The sequence below is a fragment of the Podarcis liolepis genome (genome assembly GCF_965112155.1).
Source record: "Podarcis liolepis genome assembly, chromosome: 1".
Taxonomy (NCBI): domain Eukaryota; kingdom Metazoa; phylum Chordata; class Lepidosauria; order Squamata; family Lacertidae; genus Podarcis; species Podarcis liolepis.
The window spans coordinates 108,837,768-108,860,457 of NC_139554.1; the positions used below are offsets into that span (position 1 = coordinate 108,837,768).

The 22,690-nt window shown below is 44.6% G+C and overlaps 1 protein-coding gene across 1 annotated transcript in view; it reads left to right on the top strand.

Moving 5' to 3' along the window:
• The window catches only part of LOC310703391 (sodium channel protein type 2 subunit alpha-like), a 97,201-nt gene that overhangs the window by 20,842 nt on the left and 53,669 nt on the right, over positions 1-22,690 (top strand). The window contains 1 exon segment of the mRNA XM_083495744.1: positions 18,786-19,107. Coding sequence (XP_083351870.1) covers positions 18,838-19,107 — 270 coding nt within the window. The 5' untranslated portion in view covers positions 18,786-18,837.

Consider the following 22,690-nt stretch of genomic DNA (forward strand, 5'->3'; position numbering starts at 1 on the left):
ACCCGGGTTCTCCCTAGTCTTAGTCTGACACACTAACTTGCTATGCCACATTGGCATAGTGACAAGAAATCCTGGCATCTTCTCTGGAAGCCTGAACCAACCACTAACCCACATTTGTGGGGGGATGGGGAGGCAGTTATGAACTGTGATCTGTAAAAAGGCATTTTGCACATGCTTAAACTCACCCCAGTGCCCTAAAGATCCAAGACTCAAATGACACCTTGCCTCGTGCATTTGTTAACAGTAGATGAAAATCTCGGGTTTAAAATAAGTATGAGATTAGTAACTAACAGCAGATTTATATTTGTGGCCGTACATCATGGCTATCAAATTGAGTTACCATATATATACCTCACATTGACATGGGGCCACTTCATAAAACTGTGGTGAAAACATATCAGGTTCCTTGTGGGAGGCAAATGTATGTTTTAAAAGGCATGTACCCTGGTGCCAAGAGACATGCACGTGCGATAGGGAGCCATGATTTACTGGCATTTATCACTTAATGTACATGCCTTAAAAACCCCCACACATTTGCCCTTAGTTTGAGCATGTCTTGAGACGGCTACATGGGTAGGTTCTCCAGAGGGTCAGAGGCCCTCCTGCCAAGGGCTGAGATCAGCTGTGGTTGTTGTGTCCATTTGGGCGGGCAAAACGGGAAGGCAGGGAATCTAAGTCGATGGTGCCAGAGTGGATGACAGATGGAGCCAAAGCCAATGGCAAGCAGAGCCAGCTAATTCTAGTTTTGTTCCCATCTTCCTCCTGATGAGTTCTCCAAAGGCAACATGGTGGTTAAGGAGGAGAGAGCTGACAGGTAGTACTACCCTGCTGACTAGTTGTAAGTCAGAATGCATGCTGGACAGCTCAGTTGGTTAGAGCATGGTGTTGCTAATGCCAAGGTTGCAGGTTCGATCCCTGTATGGGACAACTGCATATTCCTGCATTGCAGAAGGATGGTCTAGATGATCCACAGGATCCCTTCCAACTCTACAATGCTGTGAATAGCCTATGAATAAGGCAGGCAGGTAGGGGTGGGTGAGGACAGGCTGAAGTTGGTGGGCCAGTGCCCCATGTACCCTAATGGATTTGCCCTCTGCTGGCTGAAATTCAGATCCAGCCTTGCTAGAAGCATGGGCCAGTTCCTCTGAAAGGGTACGCATTTTACATGGGTAGGCAAACTAAGGCTCTGGCCCAATCGCCTTCTCGATCCGGCCCGCGGACCGTCTGGGAATCAGCGTGTTTTTACATGAGTAGAATGTGTCCTTTTATTTAAAATGCATCTCTGGGTTATTTGTGGGGCATAGGAATTTGTTCATTCCCCCCCCCCCAAATAGTCCGGTCCCCCGACAAGGTCTGAGGGACAGTGGACCGGCCCCCTGCTGAAAAAAGTTTGCTGACCCCTGGATTAGAACTTCCACTTAAAATCTAAAGGCCACGCCTGAGGTGATGGAAGCAGGCCTGTTTACTTGAGCTGACATAAGCAGAGGGTGGAAGGGGAAACTGACAAAACAAGGTGCTTCTTCATACATAATTTGACACGGCTTTCGTAGCTAATAATCACAATCCATTTATCATCTGATGTAGCGATGGCCCAAAGCTTAGATTGCTTTTGTGCAGGGGTAGGAGGAAGGTTAGACATGTTCAGGGAGCCCAGGTCTAGGGACAGCGGTCTCAGGATACGGGCTGAAGGCACCTTGAAGATCTGGGTCAGGTCAGTGCTGAGATTGGTGACCAACTGGGAACCACACGTGCATCACCTTGTGTTCCATTGTAGAAGAAAGGTGGGATATCCGTGCAGGAAAGAGGGAACGTTTTTGTTTTAAGTTGTCAGCCACAAGAACCAAATCCACCTCCAGCGCTAGCACCAGACGAAGGCTGTTGCCATCAGGTCATAAGAACTGCCAGTCGGAACAATTGTTCCATCTAGATTGGTATTATCTATGCACCAACTGGCAGCGGCTCTCTGAGTCTCAGCCAAGGATCTTCCTGCTCTATTAGGATGTGGCGGGTTTTGGGAACATAGGAAGTGGCCTTGTACTGAGTCAGATGACTGATTCATCTAGCTCTCCAGAGTTTCAGACAGGGGACATTCCCAGACCAACCTGCAGACGAACAGAGCTGGAGACTTTCTGCCTGAGCCACACCTGTTTTGGCTTTCCTTGTTTTGTTTTTTGGCATGGTAGTGCCTGAACATCCCAAGCTATGACCAGGATTCAGCGATGGCTGATTCAGACAGAGTAGGCTCACAGGAAGAGAAGGAACAATCTCCCTGTAGAATATCTTTTGTACGTTAAACACAGAGGAAAAGCGAGGAAGCAATGCCCATACTCCCCCTCTCCAGTTCTCTGTTGACACCTAAACTGGAATTCCGACACCATCCATTCTCTGCATTTGTTCATCAACATTTTTAGCAGTTCAGGATGACTAATCCCATCTGTAGCTGTGGCTTAGCATTCTCAGGTGACACAGCAAAAGGACCACCAGATAGGATTCAGCAAATGCCTCTCCTTAAGCAGGAGCTCTTAAATGAGATGCCTGCCGACTAATCCAGGGAAGGCTTTGTTCCTGTTTGCAAACTTTTAACGTCTCTCTCGTGCAGCTTGCTACACACACTTGACTCATCCCCCCCACCCCCAACTGCAGTATCAAAGTGGACTCTTTAATCCATTCTGCACAGGGTCGGTTTTCTCGTTTGCACATCAAAGGTATATTTGTTGTGCAGCCTGCACATTTTCTTCACAAGAGCAAAGTACTATATTATGTGTCTTTTTAAAAAATGGCAGTGCTTCCCCTTCCCCCAGCATTCTTTGCAACTGTGCTTGCAATATACACCTACAGTTTTGTGGCATCATTAGTTACTTAGCAGCAGTCCATGGTTTCTTCTTCAAATCACTTTCATGTCATGCTATTTTTTTTTTAGTATTCTTTTAAGGTGGGTGTTTTTTTCCTTAGGTAGTTTTTAGTTGTTTGGGATAGGAATGCACACTTTGCAGTATTGTGATTTGTAGTGGGCTGTTTGTTTGCTTTTTTGCATTTTTCAGTGGAAAACAGCATAACTCTCTTATTGTTACTGAAAGTTCCCCATCTCCAAGACTAAAATGCAGTCAGTGCATGCTTTTGAATGGTCCTGTGGAAAGACCCCTGGCTGGCCCCCTCTAGCAACTGGAGTCCAGCGCCTTCAACAAAGGCCCAGCAGGCAGAAACCTAGCAAGTGCAACTTTTCTCTAGCATGGGTGATTCGAGGGTGTGAAAAGTGTGCAGTTCCTGAATTTCCACATCATTGAAATCACCTTGTTGGAAACAGAGTCACACCAGCTGAATTCCTGCCTGCAACACGTCAGACAAATAAAACAGACAACCAACTAACCACTCCCTGAAATTTAAAAGGAGACTGTCACACTGTGTGTTGAAATGGGGTGTGGGTGGGGAGAATAGCCAGGGCCAGAGTTGACCCCTATATGTGAGAGGAGCATGTCAAGTATGTGGTAAAATCCTGTTTTTTAAAAATATCAAAATAACAACAACAAAAAAAACACCTCAACACCCCCAGCAGATATGGGAGGATGCGCAGTTAGGCAATTTCAAACCCTTAATGGTTTTATGGGAGGCAGGGCTCTTTAGACACTAAGTGGTATTACTTACCTACTACATTTGGAAGTACTCCTGTTCCTTCTGCAGAGTGGCACCCTTGATATCTGCTCCAAGGTCCTGCCTGGACATTGCGACTGCAGATGTGCTGCTCTCACAGGCAACATCTCTTCATCCTGTGGCTGCAAAGGGGGAAATAAGAATCTGATGCACACCATACAAAGTGTACATTCTCTAAGCCCCATTCCACTGTTCCCCAAAAGAACTTTTAAGCTACCAAAGGGATTGCATCTTCATCATTTAACAATTCGCGGTGAGGAATAAATTGCCCCTCTCAATTCAAGGGATTTTGGGTGAAGGGTACAGAACTAAGCTTGGTTCACCCACACTCCTCCTCCAGAGTATTTCTCAAATGTGGGTCTCCAGCTGTTGTTGGACTGCAGTTCCCATCATCCCTGGACCCCTGGTCCTGCTAGCTAGGGATGATGGGAGTTGTAGTCCAACAACAGTTGGAGACTCAAGTTTGAGAAACACTGTAAATGTGAAGAAGAATGTGGTTTCATAGGTTTAAGGACCATGGGGGTAAATGGATATGTGTATATCTGAGTGCAAATCCTGATCTACCTGTTCTGTATGATTTTCAACTGAATGCACAAGTTACCATCTACATCAAGATCAACATTTGAATCTATATCCAGCATCCCTACTGAAGCACACACCTGATTTAGGCTTGCTGCCCTTAACCCAGCAAGTGGTACACACAATGAAGGCTGCTTACCTGCCTGGGGATCAGGCAAGGAGGATCTTCTCATGGTCCCATCAACAAGTGTAGCTTGTTGTATGGTAAATTGTCTTAGGGTCTTCTCTGTGATGCCCCCCACCCCCAGTGATTTTTCAACATCAGCTGAAAACATATTTTCACACAGGCATTTGGTGCAAGCCTAGACGGATATATTTTTATGCATGCCGCTGAACTGTTTCAATGGTTGGACGCTGTGTTTTTTTAATCTTGTTTGAAGTCATGCTTCATATTGTTTTGGAGCCTTTGTTGAATCCAAGGAGATGGAGACCAGTAGCCTTCCATGTATGACTGCATGCAAGAGCCACCTAAACAGAATGATTATTTATCATGTTTGAAAATGACAAGTCTGAATCCTGCCAAGTGCCCCAATAAAAAAAAGGGGGGTCTGTTTACTGCAATACAGGGAAGGGAAGGATGACTTGCATATTTAGCTGCTGCCATTGCATTTGTTTAAGCCATCCTGGTTAGCTGGTTGTGCCAAATAAATGTTAGAATTACCAATAATGAATAATAAGAGGCAATTGCCTAACCCAGTAACATTGAGACCGTATGAGCAGCTGTCATTTTCTACCTCTTTTAGCTTTCCTCTAGAGCTCTGAGGGAAGTTGATGTGAGCATTATCAGCAGCGGAGGTCAACTCTAATGACTTTTCACCTTTTCTTATCCATTTTTAGGTTCATTTGCTTGAGCCATTTAGGTTTGCTGCGCTAAACCATAGCAACCTTGCCTAAGCTGTCCCTTACACACTTCTGCCATCAGTGCAGGGTTAGAATAAAAGAATCGTAGAATTGTAGAGTTGGAAGGGATCCCAATGGTCATCCAGTCCAACCCCCCCCCCAAATGCAGGAATATCAGCTAAAGTATTCATGGTAGATGATCATCCAATCTCTGCTTAATAACCTCCAAGGAAGGAGAGCCCACCACCTCCCTAGGGAGTCTCTCCCACTGTCTAACAATTCTTACTGTGTTAAACCCAGAGAGGTGGGCTGGAAAATTCCCTTGACTCCATTTTTCTGCAGAAAATGTCCTGGTTTTAGAAAGTCATTGGCCTCATTTGCACATCACTTTAAACCACAATGAAAACTGAGCTAAGGTTTAAATATGCACATGCAGTGTGCTAGTACAAGTACACTCTGGTGAAATCATGGAAACTTTTCTCCTGCTAGAATTGGAGCATTCCTTCTGAACCCTGGGCTTGTGGTTTGTTTCCCACAAAGAAACCATGAGTGGTAAACAAGAAGAAATCTTGTGGCTAGTCCGGAGAGAAACAAACACCTAGTGCAGGTTTACTCGTAACACTAAGCTAGACCATTGACTTACTCCCAGGCGAAGAACAGCAGAAGGAGGGGAGTAAAGCATGTACAATTTCCACAGTCTGCATCAGCCATGCTGCCTGTTCACATTTAAACCATAGTTTCGTGCAACTACAGATGAAGGTGATGTGGAAATGAGGTCAATTTTTCATAAAATTAACTAGCAGCGCAACAAGCGAACTACTGTAAACAGCATGCCAGGTTGGGCAACCAGGATAGATATAATACCAGTCAAATCTAAAATAAAAGTTGCAATTAACTTTTTCCAGGTTGCTATAGCTAGGAAGCGGGACGTGGGTGGCTCTGTGGTCTAAACCACTGAGCCTCTTGGGCTTGCCGATCAGAAGGTTGGCGGTTCGAATCCACGCAACGGGGTGAGCTCTCGTTGCTCGGTCCCTGCTCCTGCAAACCTAGCAGTTCGAAAGCACGTCAAAGTGCAAGGAGATAAATAGGTACTGCTCCAGCGGGAAAGTAAATGGCGTTTCCGTGCACTGCTTTGGTTTCGCCAGAAGCGGCTTAGTCATGCTAGCCACATGACCCGGAAAGCTGTCTGTGGACAAACACTGGCTCCCTTGGCCAGTAAAGCGAGATGAGCGCCGCAACCCCAGAGTCGTTCGCAACTGGTCTTAACTGTCAGCGGTCCTTTACCTTTACCTATACACAGGAAGCACATCTATTTATGCATGCGGGTCTTCATAGTTATGTTACAATTAATGACGACTGTTTCCAGTGCCTTCATTTGGGTGTAAAGGTGGCATGCAACGCTGTTGTTCTGCCAGTGCTGCAGACTTCTGCTCATGCCCTGTAACCTTCCCTTTCTCTTCTCTGTGCACCCTCAAAATCTGCTACAGAGTGCTGGTGTACAGTGCTGGATACAACCCTAAAAATCTAATGTGAAGGAAATGCATGCTACGGAGTTGTCGTATTTTTAAAATATTTACAAGCATACCAATAAAAAATAAGTTTCCAAGGCAAAGCTTGGGATTCCTTTGCCCATAATGCTTCAATCACATTAACATTGTGGTTTAAATCCTATGCATATTTACTCTCACTGTGCTCAAGAAGGTGTGTTTAGGATTGTAGCCTGTGCATTTTATGGGTTCCACCCCACCCCATTATAGTTCAGTTCAACAACTTTTGACGGTTGGGGCGGGGGTCTTTTCCACATGTTTCACTATACTACAGCTTGTAAAATTTGCATCTTTTTAAAGTTTTGCTTTCGAAATGCAAGTACAATTAAAAATGCAAAATTAGTAACTCATCAGGTGAGATGGTGGAGAGGATCACAAAATCCAAACTGATACTTATACCAGGTCAGACTAATTCATATTCCACAAGTGTCTTGGAAAGAAAACAGAAGACATCCCGTTTTGGCCCACGAGAGCACCGTGATCTTGCGCAATTCCAAACTGAGATCTTCCCTCAAATAAAACACTTTTCCAGGCCACGATCTTGCACGGTGCCCCAAAACATACATTCTTTTGGTGCCGTACTCTCATGCAAGAGCACTGACCCTTCCAAAAAAGTGTGTCTTTTGGGTTCTGTGATCTCCTGCACATCACATGACTCCTGCAGGAACACTGCTGGGAAGGTATGCATCCCAGTTTTGGGACTCAACATATTGAAGCATATGCTATTTGCTTGTTTAGCCTAGCAAGACCTACTCTGTCAGTATCTCTCTAAGGTCTCTAAAACTGGGGATGCCCGACATTGAACCTGGAACTTTCCACGTGCACAACACATGGTTTGTTCCTGTGTAGATTATGAGTAGGGAACCTGTGGCCCTCCATATGTTGTTGGGACCACAACTCCCATCATCCTTGAACATAGGCTAGGCCAGCTGGGGCTGATGGGAGTTGGAGCGCAACTGCGTCTGAAGAGGCACGAGTTCTTCATCCCTGCTGCAGATGGCTGGTGTATATGCCTCAGCTGGTAGCTATTCTCAAGGATCAGAAAAGCCATGAGATACACAACACAAACCTTCCAACAAGTCCCTGAGCAGAGCACAACTTGCATCCCACTTAAAGCACTTGCAGCGGCTCCACATTGCCATTTCTCCCAGTGAGTGAATAATAGACGCCATTTTATAAATCTGTGCTCAAGACGCAGGTATGCAGATGTGTCAGCCACCCATTTGTGTGCTTGTACCCACAGCATTGTACAGCACACGGCAAGCATTCATGTTCATTCCATAAAGCCATCCTAACTTCCACCCTGAACAGACAGGGGCAATGAACATGAAAGTTACATTTTAAAGTCCTTTTGTAAAAGAGAGAGAGAGAGAGAGAGAGAGAGAGAGAGAGAGAGAAAGAAAGAAAGAAAGAAAGAAAGAAAGAAAGAAAGAAAGAAAGAAAGAAAGAGACATTGATAGCAGCATGTGGTCCAAATTAGGTATGGCTATCTAGAGTGTTTCTCTGGGCTGATTTCTGAGATACACAATCACACTTGCTCCTTGATAAATGTCAGTTGTCTGCATGATTGGCTTTAGGCTCCTGCTCTGTACTTGTTAGCAATGTATTCTGGAACACAGGAAATAAAAGGGGTCCCCTCCCATTGATGTGAATGCCCATTCTCATAACAAGCAGGTGTAATATTATCCGCTAGCACACATGTGGCTATAGATATTTTTGAACAATTTCCACATTCACATTGCAACTTAAGGGTACTCTTAAATATATCATAGGTCTGCAGTTTTGTTCCAGCCCTAGCTAATATTGATCGCTATGGCCTAAAAAAAAAAGAAGAAGAAGAAGAAAGCTACTGTGAAATGGCTTTTACCATCTTCAGATTTCTGAAGAATCTGCTCACTCTTTCCATACACAAGCTGCTACCCTCACCAACTGCTTGCTACAGAATACAAAGTTCTGCCAGCACATGGAAGACAAAAGGCGCTTCCTCTGTTTTTCTGCTCAGACAAAGTGAAAGGCCTTTGCGCTCACAGACGTTTGGATGTTGCAACCCAGCAGTTTGCATGGATTGCGGATGATATACGGAAGAAGCAGGCCGAAAATCCAGATAATCTGAAGACAGCAACACCTCCTTCACTGTAGGCTGTTGGATTGTTTTAAAATGGATTTTAAAACATATTGCAGGACTTGCCCACCCAAACGGTATAATCGCCACATTCTACCTATGCAATGCAAATGTTTCGATTCTTGTATTCTATATTCACTGTTCTCTCACACTCCAGAGAGCAGTTCCTGCCATTTGAGTTTAAATTGCCACCATCTGTCTTATTTATTTTGCTCAAAAATTAAGACCAGGCTTTACTCTCACAAAGGGTCATGTGGCTTTCCCCATTTTGGGGGTGGGTGGTGGTGGGAGAAACAGAGAGTTCCAAGTTACCTATGTGCAAAAGCACGGTTGTTAAGACTCTTAAGATTATCCATGCAGAAAATAACACACACGAAGAGATTCGGTTTTAACTCCCACAGAAATGCAGGTCCATACATTAATAATCACTCAGCTTTCCTTACGTAACTCTTGAAAATTAACTACCTCGGGGATAAGCAGTTCTGTATTTCATCATGCCTATTGGACAGCCCTAAAAGTACTTTCTGCAGAGAGACAGTGGTTTCTGCAACAAGACTATCCTCTTTTTTTTCCTGTTTAAAAACGTGATCCCAGTTTAGTTCCTGTTCTCTTTTCTCTTAGCTGTCCACCAGTCCTCTTCCCACTACTCTCTATCCATCTTGCTTTGTTGTCAAAGCAACAGGACATAGAGCTATGGAGACAGACAAAATTGCTAGTTTAAGTCCCTTAACCAACCAGAAGCTGAAGTGAAGGCAGGCAAAAATCAATAAGAAAACCTGCCTTGTCATTGGCATACCCAGAAAGCATATAATAGCTCTCCTATCTACTTCCTGCCTTTAACTGTGAAGTGCAATTAAGACTGAACTTTAAACAAGTTTGATTTTATTCTTCTAACCTGACTAACCAAGTCTCAGTGACATATCAGGAGATAGGCTATTAAACATCTAAAGAGCACCCACATACTGACGGATTTCTTATTTTGTATGAAGGAACAGGCAAGTAGGCTCCTTCAGGAGAGAGGGCTCCATTCATTCTTATGCACTTCTCTCAGTGTATATCCCACCATATCCTGAAGATCTGGGACAGCCAGTATACTAGAAAGAGAAATGTACAAATACCCTTTTGTATTCCGTTATTGTTGTTGTTAGTAATACTGTAAAGATAAAACTTGTATACAACCCTTCATCCAAAGATCACAGGGTGGTTCGCAACATAAAAATACAAAATGAGAACACAAAATACATAACAAAAACAAAACAAAATCAATACCCCCCCAACCACATTTAAAAGGCCATAGAATGTTAATCAGCCAAAGGCCTGGTTAAAGAGAAACGTTTTTGCCTGGCACCTAAAGACATGTAATGAATTAATCTGGACTGAGCTTCAGTTTGTTGGCTCTCGTCCAGTCCATTACCAGGGCACAACATTAAATAGCTAGAAATGCAAGAAGCATTTAAAACCCACATATTTCCTCTGTATCTTTTTAAATTGATGTTTATTGCAAATTTATTAGAGAAGAAAGAAAGAAAACCACAAAACCAGAACAAAAAATACAATACAATAAGCATCTACATATCTTATAACCATAGTTCCCAAAGCCAGCTCAGAAAGAACCACAAGACTTTGCTTGTAAACTCTCCTTGGGGACACACACAGGTTATTGGAGCTCCCTGGAGAGGAAATCCCATAGTTTTATACATTTCCTTGATGTCAAGAGACAGAGAGAGAGGCAGAACATTGTGCATGGGAGATATTGTTAAGAAGTCTCTCATGATCTCTGGTTTCTGCCAGACATGGATGCCTGTCCCGTTCCATTTAAAGCTGTTGCACACACTGACTGGAGCAGTTGTTCCATCAAAAAGTGGACTGTCACAATCTGCAGTTGATGAAACTTCTAGGTCAGCGGTGGGGAACTTGTGGCCTTGCAGATGTCACTGGACTCTTAACCTGCATCAGCTTCCAGCCAGCAGAGCCAATGATCAATATCTGGACACCTGCGAGTTTTCCACTGTGTTAATCAAGGGCTCCGCTATGTAAAGTATATCGCGGTGGCACCTGTACACAGCCCTCTCCAACATCGCCACTATCTCCAGACAAATCAAAAAGGCTATGTAGTGCCATATCGAGCATCATCAAAATGTCACCATTCAGAATGAATTGGAAGGAGAAGCCAATAGGTGGGCAAGCCTGGCTTCTCTTGCCAGAGTGCAGCAACAGTTCAGGCACCCACACCCTCCACCACCTATTGTGATGTGGAGCACACAACAGCACAAAGAGCCAGCTGCACGGTACTATTATTCCTGGTCTCTGGAGCCTGATGATGAGTACGCAGTCAGACAGGCTCTAGAAAGTCACTACTCCATCATTTATGGCAAGGGATGCTTTTTAGATTCCCTGTTAACAGGGGTTTGTTTTTCTCCTCATGCGATGAAATCCACGCAGTGCACAAGAGGTTTCTGATGGGGGAAAGCTTTCATTCATTTTTATTTTTTCCCCAAGAAAATGAAGAAGCACAACTTAAGTCTCCACAAAAATAGATGCTGCTGTGTGCAGTTGCACCTTGCAAAAGGAAGGATGGCTTACAGCGTGTATTCCAATCTATATGTAAAAGCAACGGGAGGATAAAGATTAGGCATAAGTTTCAGCGCTACTACAAATTTCAGTGACTTTTCCTGCAGGCAGCAGGAGGAGAGGCCATCATCACAGCTTGTGGCAGCGAATCCCATACTTCATTATACATAGTGTTAAAGAAGTAAACAGTTTTTTCTCCCCTGTGTGATGTGGGTGGCAACACGTTGGAGCATCTTAATATGAATCACAGAACCACAGAATTGTAGAGTTGGAAGGGACCACGAGGGTCATCTAATCCACCCCCTAAAAAGCTGGAATCTTTTTTTGCCCAACGTGGGGCTCGAACCCACGACCTTGAGATTGAGCCTCATTTCTCTTTCATCCCCATGCACTATTTGAACTGGAAAGCCCTCCAAACACCGTGCCATACTCCACATTAATTCCGACTGATCCTCAAACTGCAAACTACCCGCTCCGTTCACCCACGTCTGCTAATCAGCCTCACGTACATCTTTCTTGTTTGTTTCTGGTGAACCGCGGTGCATCGTTTAGGAGCTTTTTTGGGGAGCGTAAGAAAACGCCTCCCCCTTAAAAACCCTTCCTTTGAAACCCAAAAGCCTCAGGGCTTGAAAAACACTCAGATCTGGGAGGCTTCTTCCAGCGTTCCCCGCAAAGAGGTCTCGCCCAACGCCTTACGATCGCGGGCGCGCGCCACCTTGTGGAGTTTCTAGCGCGGAGTGGCCCCTTCTTTGCACAGGAAATGCTCGTTTTTACTTCAGTAACCAAGATCCTTTAAGCAGGAAGTTAGGTGTGGTCTGTAGAAGGAGAATCACATTAAAAAAATAAATAAAAAGCAACATCGCTACTCGCCCCCCCCCCCCGCGCACAAAATAAAGAAGGAAAAAAGGATGGTGGCGTTTTTGCTGCATCTTCACGAGGATCGTGTGCCAAACCCCCATAAGTGAACGATCCTATAATAAGGGTAATAATGCATGACTTATGCATCTGCAGTCTTGACAAAAGGACCGTGTGTGTGCGCGTGTGTGTGCGCGCGCGCTGTTTCCTAGACATGGTTTTCTACCCACTATCCCATTTTTATTGCTAACGTTCCCGTCGCCGCCTTTTTGGACCGCGCATGTTTTGCCTGTGACAGGGAACCTTTGCACATCGGAGGCGCCGCAGGTGCGCTTCGTCCGCAGCACCAAAACCTGTTTTCCTGGTGCACACCTGCAGGAGTGTGGTGTGTTTGTCTGTGTTACTGGAGATGGAGAGGGAGAGGGAGGAGAGAGAGGCTGCAGCTAATCCCCAAAGAGGAGGACTCCGAGGCGCGAAGCCGATGGACACTTGTTTTGTATATACCTTGGGGGCGGGAGATAATGTTTTAGGCTGCAGACTCCTTCGCCGCGTGCCATATTCATCTTATCATTGCTATTCCGATAGATCATCTGGCACTCAAGCTGTTAATCTTCTGTTGCTGTTACTATTTAATTGTTTGGATAATGTGCTTTGCTTATTCAGGGTGGTTGGGTTGGTATATATATATATATATATTTGCTTTCGTAGATTTTCACGGGTACAGGAATGCAGGTTTTGGTGTCTTCGGGTGTCTTCCCGTGTAAGAGTTGGGGTGTCTAGGCGACGTTTCGACGAGGTCTCACTCGTCATCTTCAGGCTGGTGCTTTCGGCTTCTTGTTACTGGAACAGAGCAGGATCTCAGTGTTTGAGTTCCTATAAATACTGTTGAGGGGGTGTGGTGTGTGGCCTCCAACGTTATGGGCAGAGGGGAAGTTCCCAGGGTGTGTCTTTTCTTCTTTTGTTCCTTAATTACTTGAGGGATATCTTGAGTGATTTCTTGAGTGATATTCTGAGTACCACTTAGGAGGGTGATTAGGTGTGGATTAGTTGCTAAAGCTTTCGTGTCTTGACCTCTTGAGCTTGTGAAGAGTTTTTCTGAGAAGCTGGTTGTACTGCACATAGTTGTGCTCTGGCTTGGCTTCGGGTATAGGGGCGAGCTGTGGTTTTGTGCCCTGTGTCAGCCAGATCTGTGTAGGGATTGCAGGGGGGTGCAGCATCCGGAGGTGCCACTATGGTTTGGCTACTGGATGGTGTCTGTAATTTATCTGTGGAGAGGGTCTGGGTTTGGGTCTGGTGTGGTTGATTGGAGATGGCGTTCTGTGTGCCTCTGGTTCTGGTGTCGGTTTTTGTGGGGAGGGCTAATTTCCAGATGTCTGGCAGGCGGGACGTGTCGTCACGCTTGTTCATGTTGTGAGGGTGTTTCTCTATCTCGATGGCTTCCATGATTATTCTCTTGTGGTGATGTTCCATGTTAAAGAGCAATTTGGAATCTGCAAAATTAATTTCGTGTCCTGTTTCTTTCATGTGTTGGAAAAGCGAGGAAGTTTTTTCTTCTTTTTTGACGGCATTCTTGTGTTCTGCGATACGTGCATTTATTCGTCTGTTTGTTTGTCCAATGTACGTGGCTGGGCAGACTTTGCAGGGTATTTCATAGACCCCTTGGTTTTCCAACTGGATTAAAACCAAGGGGTCTATGAAATACCCTGCAAAGTCTGCCCAGCCACGTACATTGGACAAACAAACAGACGAATAAATGCACGTATCGCAGAACACAAGAATGCCGTCAAAAAAGAAGAAAAAACTTCCTCGCTTTTCCAACACATGAAAGAAACAGGACACGAAATTAATTTTGCAGATTCCAAATTGCTCTTTAACATGGAACATCACCACAAGAGAATAATCATGGAAGCCATCGAGATAGAGAAACACCCTCACAACATGAACAAGCGTGACGACACGTCCCGCCTGCCAGACATCTGGAAATTAGCCCTCCCCACAAAAACCGACACCAGAACCAGAGGCACACAGAACGCCATCTCCAATCAACCACACCAGACCCAAACCCAGACCCTCTCCACAGATAAATTACAGACACCATCCAGTAGCCAAACCATAGTGGCACCTCCGGATGCTGCACCCCCCTGCAATCCCTACACAGATCTGGCTGACACAGGGCACAAAACCACAGCTCGCCCCTATACCCGAAGCCAAGCCAGAGCACAACTATGTGCAGTACAACCAGCTTCTCAGAAAAACTCTTCACAAGCTCAAGAGGTCAAGACACGAAAGCTTTAGCAACTAATCCACACCTAATCACCCTCCTAAGTGGTACTCAGAATATCACTCAAGAAATCACTCAAGATATCCCTCAAGTAATTAAGGAACAAAAGAAGAAAAGACACACCCTGGGAACTTCCCCTCTGCCCATAACGTTGGAGGCCACACACCACACCCCCTCAACAGTATTTATAGGAACTCAAACACTGAGATCCTGCTCTGTTCCAGTAACAAGAAGCCGAAAGCACCAGCCTGAAGATGACGAGTGAGACCTCGTCGAAACGTCGCCTAGACACCCCAACTCTTACACGGGAAGACACCCGAAGACACCAAAACCTGCATATATATATATATATATATATATATATATATATAAACAAAAATAGGATGTGGCACAGATTACGCTTTGGATTTAAGCTTTAAGCATCTTTTTCATCGGATTATTTTTATTTTTCAGCGACATATGCGTTGAAAAGATTTCCATTCTCAGTTCTGGGAGGAAAAAAAAATAAAATGCTTACATTTGAAAGTAAAAGGCTTAATTTTTAAGAATAGGGCTTGACTGTTGTTATTATACGAAGCCCATAATTCAATTAAGGATTCCTCCCATCCCTAAATCTATGTACTGTTTTTCGGTGGGACGGTGCTGTATTCAAGTGTCCAAGCCCGATTCCTTGCTCCTTGTGAATACAGTGGTACCTCGGGTTACATACACTTCAGCTTACATACGCTTCAGGTTACAGACTCCGATAGCCCAGAAATAGTGCTTCAGGTTAAGAACTTTGCTTCAGGATGAGAACAGAAATTGTGCTTCGGCGGCGCGGCGGCAGCAGGAGGCACCATTAGCTAAAGTGGTGCTTCAGGTTAAGAACAGTTTCAGGTTAAGAACGGACCTCCGGAACGAATTAAGTACTTAACCCGAGGTACCACTGTATATGCATATATATCACAGTCCTCTGGGTGCAGCAGGAGTGCCACACCACCAAATCTTGTAGGTGACAGTAATGGCCTCTTTGTGGCGGCAGTGAACAGGAAGTGAAGCAAACCCCACCCCTCCAGCCCTAGACTCTAATAATACAAAAATGCTTCTTTTTAAAATACTCCCTAACTTAGCTGACTCAGCATACCAGCAAAGGGAGCTGCCAGACTATTTGCCAGATTTATTGGGGTGACCTTTTGTCACCATAGGCAGCTATTGCCCCCATCACCACACATAGAAAATCCCCTCGCCTCATGGCATTTATGTCTGACAGGACAGCTATTTTCCTAGGACAAAAACCGCTTGACCTGGTGGCTGAGGGGGTATTGTTTACAGCCCCTCCAAGTGTCCCCATTTTCCAGGGACAGTCCCAGATTTACAGAAGCTGTCATGCTTTCTGATTTGACCCCAGAATGTCCCACTTTTCCTTAGGACATCCCTATTTTCATCAGAGGGTATGGAGTTAAGTGACCTCCAAGCCAAGGAGAAAACCTTTAGAAGACATCTGAAGGCAGCCCTGTATAAGGAAGTTTCTAATGTTTAATGTTTTGTTATGTTTTTATATGTGTTGGAAGTCCGCCAGAGTGGCTGGGGCAACCCAGTCAGATGGGCAGGGTATAAAGCAATGATGATGGTGATAATAATAATAATAATAATAATAATAATAATAATAATAATAATAGAATAAAGGTAAAGTTACCCCTATTAGGCTATCATATTGATAGCTAGGTGCCCAGTTTCTGGGCAATTTGATATTTATATCTAGGAATCTGAGGGTGGCCTCTAAAGGTAAAGGGACCCCTGACCATTAGGTCCAGTTGTGGCTGACTCTGGGGTTGTGGCGCTCATCACACTGGAGAGCCAGTGTGGTGTAGTGGTTAAGAGCGGTAGTCACGTAATCTGGGGAACCGGGTTCGCGTCTCCGCTCCTCCACATGCAGCTGCTGGGTGACCTTGGGCCAGTCACACTTCTTTGAAGTCTCTCAGCCCCACTCACCTCACAGAGTGTTTGTTGTGGGGGAGGAAGGGAAAGGAGATTGTTAGCCGCTTTGAGACTCCTGAAGGGGAGTGAAAGGCGGGATATCAAATCCAAACTCTTCTTCTTTTTCTTCTTCTTCATCTTGCTTTATTGGCCAAGGGAGCCGGCGTACAGCTTCCGGGTCATGTGGCCAGCATGACTAAACCGCTTCTGGCAAACCAGAGCAGCGCACGGAAATGCCGTTTACCTTCCCGCCAGAGCGGTACCTATTTATCTACTTGCACTTTGATGTGCTTTCAAACTGCTAGGTTGGCAGGAGCAGGGACCGAGCAACAGGAGCTCACCCCGTTGGGGGATTCCAACCGCCGACCTTCTGATCCACAGCCCTAGGCTCTGTGGTTTAACACATAGTGCCACCCACGTCCCTAATGATAGAATAGGACATCCCTATTTTCATCAGAGAAATGTTGGAGGGTATATGCATATATGCTATGCACTTCTGTAGTAGGCAGAAAGACAAGTTTGATCCTGTGCACTGCGTTCAATATGAGAAGATACTCAGTTATTATTTTGCTGATTCCAGAATTCAGCCTTTTACTCAGTAGTGGACCTTGGGGTCTCAAATGTCAGCGGAGACCTGTGTAGAGCCCAAACTTGGCGTGCTGCCTCTTGCTCCACTCCAAATCATAGTTGTGGTGTCCCCGAGGCTCCACACCCAGTGTGACCAAATCGGTTCCGGTCCCCTAAATCCAGCTCTGGACTGGATGGGAGCCCCTCAATTGAGACTGAATCCCAATAAGAAAAAACTACTGTGGGAAGGTGGGAGGTTCCCATATCCTGGAACTAGGATATATGACTTGTTCTGGGAGGGGTTATACTCCCCACAGAAAAAAAATGGGTTCATAATCTGGGATTATTCCAGTAACCCACTTTGTCAGTGATGTCTCAAGAGGATTCTGTGGCTAAGAATGTGTATGCCCAGATTAGACTGGTTTTCCAGCTAACTGTTGTTCCTGGGCTGGGATAGCCTGGCCTCAGTTGTCCGTTCTCTAGTGACCTGCTTGGACTACGTTAGTGTGCTCCACATGGGGCTGCCCTTGAAGACAGTCCACATTGGCTGCAGAATGCTGCTAGGTTAGTGAATGGACAGCTTGATGAGACCATGTGTTACTGTGTTATTAGCATAGAGTTGTTGTGCTTGAGTGAATTTTGCAAACTGTATTGATTTCTAATCTGTAATGGGAAGAATAAAATAGCATTTAACATATTAGGAATGTTATTTTTATTCCCTTAAAGTCCTTGTGATGTAGATGATTACACCTCATTTTACAGGCGAGGACTACAGCAAAGGAAAACACCCACCTGCCTAGCTAACAAGCTGTTTGATAAGTTTTTAGAAACCAGGCAAAGGTTTTTCTTCAACCAGGCCTTTGGCTGATTAATATTCTATGTCCTTTTAAATGTGGGTTGGTTTTCTTTGGGGAGGGAGGGGAGAGTATTGGTTTTGTTTTGTTATTATTTTTATTATGTATTTTGTGTTTTCATTTTATATTTTTATGTTGTGAACTGCCCTGTGATCTTTGGATGAAGGGCAATACAGTCATGCCTTGGATCCTGAACGCCTTGCGAGTCAAACATTTTGGTTTCTGAACACCGCAAACCTGGAAGTGAGTGTTCCAGTTTGTGAATGTTCTTTGGAACCCGAACGTCGGACGCGGCTTCCGATTGGCTGCAGGAGCTTCCTGCAGCCAAGTGGAAGCTGTGCCTTGGTTTCCGAACGTTTTGGAAGTCAAACGGACTGTATACAAATTCAATTAATCAAGCAATCAAAACAACCAGTGTGACAGCCAGTGAGCTATCAGGCCCAATTTAGTGTGTTGATTGCCACATATAAATCCCTAAATGGCTTGGGACCCAATTACTTAAAAGTGTGTCTTCCCCAGTATCAACCATATTGGACCCTATAATTTGTAGATGAAGCCTTGTTGCTGATGCAGCCATTGGGGCCTGCTCAGTTGGCGTTGACCGATGACAGAGCCTTCTCAGTGGTGGCTCTCCATTTGTGGAAAGCCCTCTTTGGTGAGTTTGTCGCCACCATTATTAACTTCCAGCAATTGGAAAACATTCATGTTTACCCAGGCCATTGGTGGCTAAAGAATACTGCTCATGGCAACCCCGAGATCACTGGATAAAGCAATGTTTTTAACCGTAACTGTTTTTAGAATGTCTCGACCGTTTTTAAAATGCGTTTTGAAATAAATTGGTGTTGTGTTTGCCATCCTGGACTCCTTCAGGAGGAAGGGCGGGATTTAAAGCCAATAAGTTTCTCTCTCTCTCTCTCTCTCTCTCTCTCTCTCTCTCTCTAACTCCTATGTTTTGTGTCTCCTAGCCCTTTTTTATACATGGGACACAACTGTAATTAAGAAGTGCAGGATGAAAAGATGGCGCAATCAGTGCTGGTACCACCAGGACCTGACAGCTTCCGCTTTTTCACGAAAGAATCGCTGGCAGCTATTGAACAACGCATCGCTGAGGAAAAAGCGAAGAAGCCCAAACAAGAGCGCAAAGACATCGACGACGATGAAAACAAACCAAAACCCAATAGTGACTTGGAGGCTGGCAAATCACTGCCCTTTATCTATGGAGACATACCTCCGGGAATGGTGTCGGAGCCCTTGGAGGATCTTGACCCATACTACCTTAACAAAAAAGTGAGTCTTTGCTGTGAGTTTAGTGCAAGTCCCACCGGAATGTGATGGGATGGAAATCCTGCAACCTTTCGGCTGAATGCTTTTTAGCCCGTGCAACTTACTGACGCTTATTATCCAGTATGTTCTGTTTTTCTTAGTTGACTTCACTGACGCTGCCCATAAATAAGTGCTACATAGTAGTGCTTATAATATTCCCCTCCTCTACATTTGCATGCAGTGAAGCAATTTTATTATATGATGCTTGGCAATTGTTGCTTACATTATCTTACACCTAGAGAAGGGCTTGAAAAATGAATGAGTAAAGGTTTTATTAACTTCGCTGCTAGCAGCACATCTTCCTTTAGTAATATATATATTTTTAATTATTAAATACATTTTGCAATTGCCCTTTGGCTCCTTTATTTCTCTACAACAAGGGTTTTTACACTGCATATTTTGTTTTTGAGCTGTCCAGTCTTCAGCAAGGTTTGATTTTTTTTATTTATTTGCAAAACAATTCTGTACCTCCAACATTAAGAAAAACTAATAATACCATCGTGGTAAATAGCATAGCAGTAGCTGTGGAACAGGGACGCGGGTGGCGCTGTGGGTAAAACCTCAGCGCCTAGGACTTGCCGATCGTCAGGTCGGCGGTTCGAATCCCCGTGGCGGGGTGCGCTCCCGTTGCTCGGTCCCAGCGCCTGCCAACCTAGCAGTTCGAAAGCACCCCCGGGTGCAAGTAGATAAATAGGGACCGCTTACTAGCGGGAAGGTAAACGGCGTTTACGTGTGCTGCACTGGCTCGCCAGATGCAGCTTGTCACGCTGGCCACGTGACCTGGAAGTGTCTGCGGACAGCGCTAGCCCCCAGCCTCTTAAGTGAGATGGGCGCATAACCCTAGAGTCGGACACGACTGGCCCGTATGGGCAGGGGTACCTTTACCTTTACCTTTAGCTGTGGAACAGTACTCTCAGAAGGACTAAGGCAGATTTCCCATGATGCAGTGTGAAACTGTTGTGTAAGGCAGTTGATTCCATAGATGGCAGATGCTTCCATATTCAGAACAATCAGGACTGGCCTTCCCATGAAGCAGTGCAAAGCCGATACGTATTCCACGTATTACGTCCTTGCCTCTGGGTGTTATTCCATAGGAGCAGGGCATAATTTTACCCATTAATTTCCGCTTTGAAAATGTTTAAGGGCAGAACTGTACTTCTTCCTCCTATGCAATCTGTATATTAAGCCCCGCTCAATGAAGAATCGTTAACTTTCAAAGGTTATGTCTTTCAGATGACTTATTGTGAATCAAGTTGTTTTACTGTGGGGAACAAATGGTAGGTTGCAGTTGAAAGGTAGATAAGGTTCCTCGCTTACCCTCTGCCTGGCCCTCTCTCGCAAAGTAAAAGGCAACTCAACCATGAGGATTTTAATCTTGGCTGGAAATGTCATTGATTTGATTAGACGTAGATGTACTATTTCATTAGAAACAGAGAGGTGACGCTTTCGCTTAACTCTGCTTAGTTATACATGGGCAGATGCATGGATAATTTCTGTGATTTCTCCCATGAACCCAGATCTTCCTGTTTTGAGCATAAAACAGCCCTCAGACATGGCAGCTCAACAGAAAACACTATATTAGGAAAGACTTCTTTTAAAAAAGTATATGAAACAATCAGACTGGAAGTGAAACATCAGACCAAGTCCAGCATTTTGCAAAGACAGATATCTTTCTGAGCTCACAAATGTGTAGGCCTCCTTTTGTTGTTTGTCCCTAGTATTCCTTAATTTCAGGTATGTGAAGGTTCCACTAAGTTCTCATGACTCATTGCCATTGATCGGCCTATCTGCTCGGATTCTCTTTTAAAACGGCTATCTTATAGCAATGAATTTTGAAGTTCACATTGTATGAAGAAGTTGTGTATCTCCTTTGTTTAAGAGTAACCCTTTGGAAACTAATTAGTCTCTTGAATTATTTGTTCAGCAATACAGACGCTGGGGAAAAAGAACAATGGCAGCCCCACTTAGGGTGGTTGTTGCTTGTTGGCTTGTATGTTTTTTTTGCAGGTAATTTCTGCAACATGCCATCGACACAAAAATAGTGTGTTAGTATTGGATGTATACCGCACCATCCATTTGCCATTTTGCTTTCATAATTGTTCTGCAATATTTCTGCATTATTGCCATATGGAGGGGCACTCTTGTTCTATAGCACAACGAAAATAGGACAATAGAAACTCAGAATATATGTGGTATGAAAAGGTATAGGATTTTAGCAGGAAATTATGAGACATGCACCTATTGCAAACAAAGCAGCTTGATTGTTACAAGCTTGGTGGATCAGGGGAATGCTGTTGATGTAGTGTATTTTGATTTCAGTAAGCCTTTTAAAAAAGTATCCCATGATATTATTGTTGAGAAGCTGGTAAAATGTGGGCTGGATGAGGTAACTGTTTGGTGGATTTGTAGATGGTTGACTGACCAAATGCAAAGAGTACTCACTAATGCAGGCATGGCCAAACTTGGCCCTCCAGATGTTTTGGGACTACAATTCCCATCATCCCTGACCACTGGTCCTGTTAGCTAGGGATGATGGGAGTTGTAGTCCCAAAACAGCTGGAGGGCCAGTTTGGCCATGCCTGCACTAATGGATCCTCATCATCCTGGGGGAAAAGTGACAAGTTGGGTGCTGCAGGGTTCTGTCCTGGGACATCGTTGTTCAACATCTTTATAAATGACTTGGATGAAGGAATTGAGGGGATGTTCATCACATTTGCAGATGACACCAAACTGGGAGGGGTCACGAATGCCACGGAAGACAGAATTGGGATTAAAGATGACTTTAACAGATTGGAGAACAGGCTGCAAACTAATAAAATTAATTTCAGTAGGGACAAGTGTAAAGTTCTACACTTGGGAACTTAGATGTTCTTCAGCAGCCTCACCTTTTGTAGCTCCCCCAAACCAGGAGCTGAAGCTGTTTTCCTCTAGAAACGTTTGTATGAGGAAAGATGGGGAGAAAGTGGATGAGGCTTGAAGAATAAAACACCTGCGAGAGGGAAAGACGTTGTGAAAAATTAAGTGCAAACATTTGGGGCTCAGAGATGATCAGAATGAGCAACTTCTTGTTGCTACAGAAAGAGTCCTTTATGCTTCCAAGGATTCAGATTAGGCCACCTACTTGCTAATCCTGTGGCTCTCCTGTTTTAAGTGAATGGGTCCAGCTTGCCTGCTTACGCTTCTTCAGGGATGTGCAAAGCTCCTGGTCACATCATGGCTGTCTTCAGAACAAGAGGGAAGGGCACTCCTTTCACCTCGCCCTGTCCCTGAGCAGGGAGGAAGCCCTAGTTCTACCTCACCCCATATATGTGTATTCAGGATCAAACCTAGATGTCCCTTGGAACTCAGGGAATTATCGCTTGCTGGAATCAAAAGGCAAAGCTTGGTGTAAAGTTTTAACTGCAGATTTCCCACCCACCCATTCGCAATTTCTAAATGAGAAGGCATTTTTTTTATATTAAAAAAAATGTGATGGAGCTGTTATAGGAGGATTGTGAAGAAAATATAAATGGTTACTTGATTGCTGTTGATGGCTAAATGTAGACAT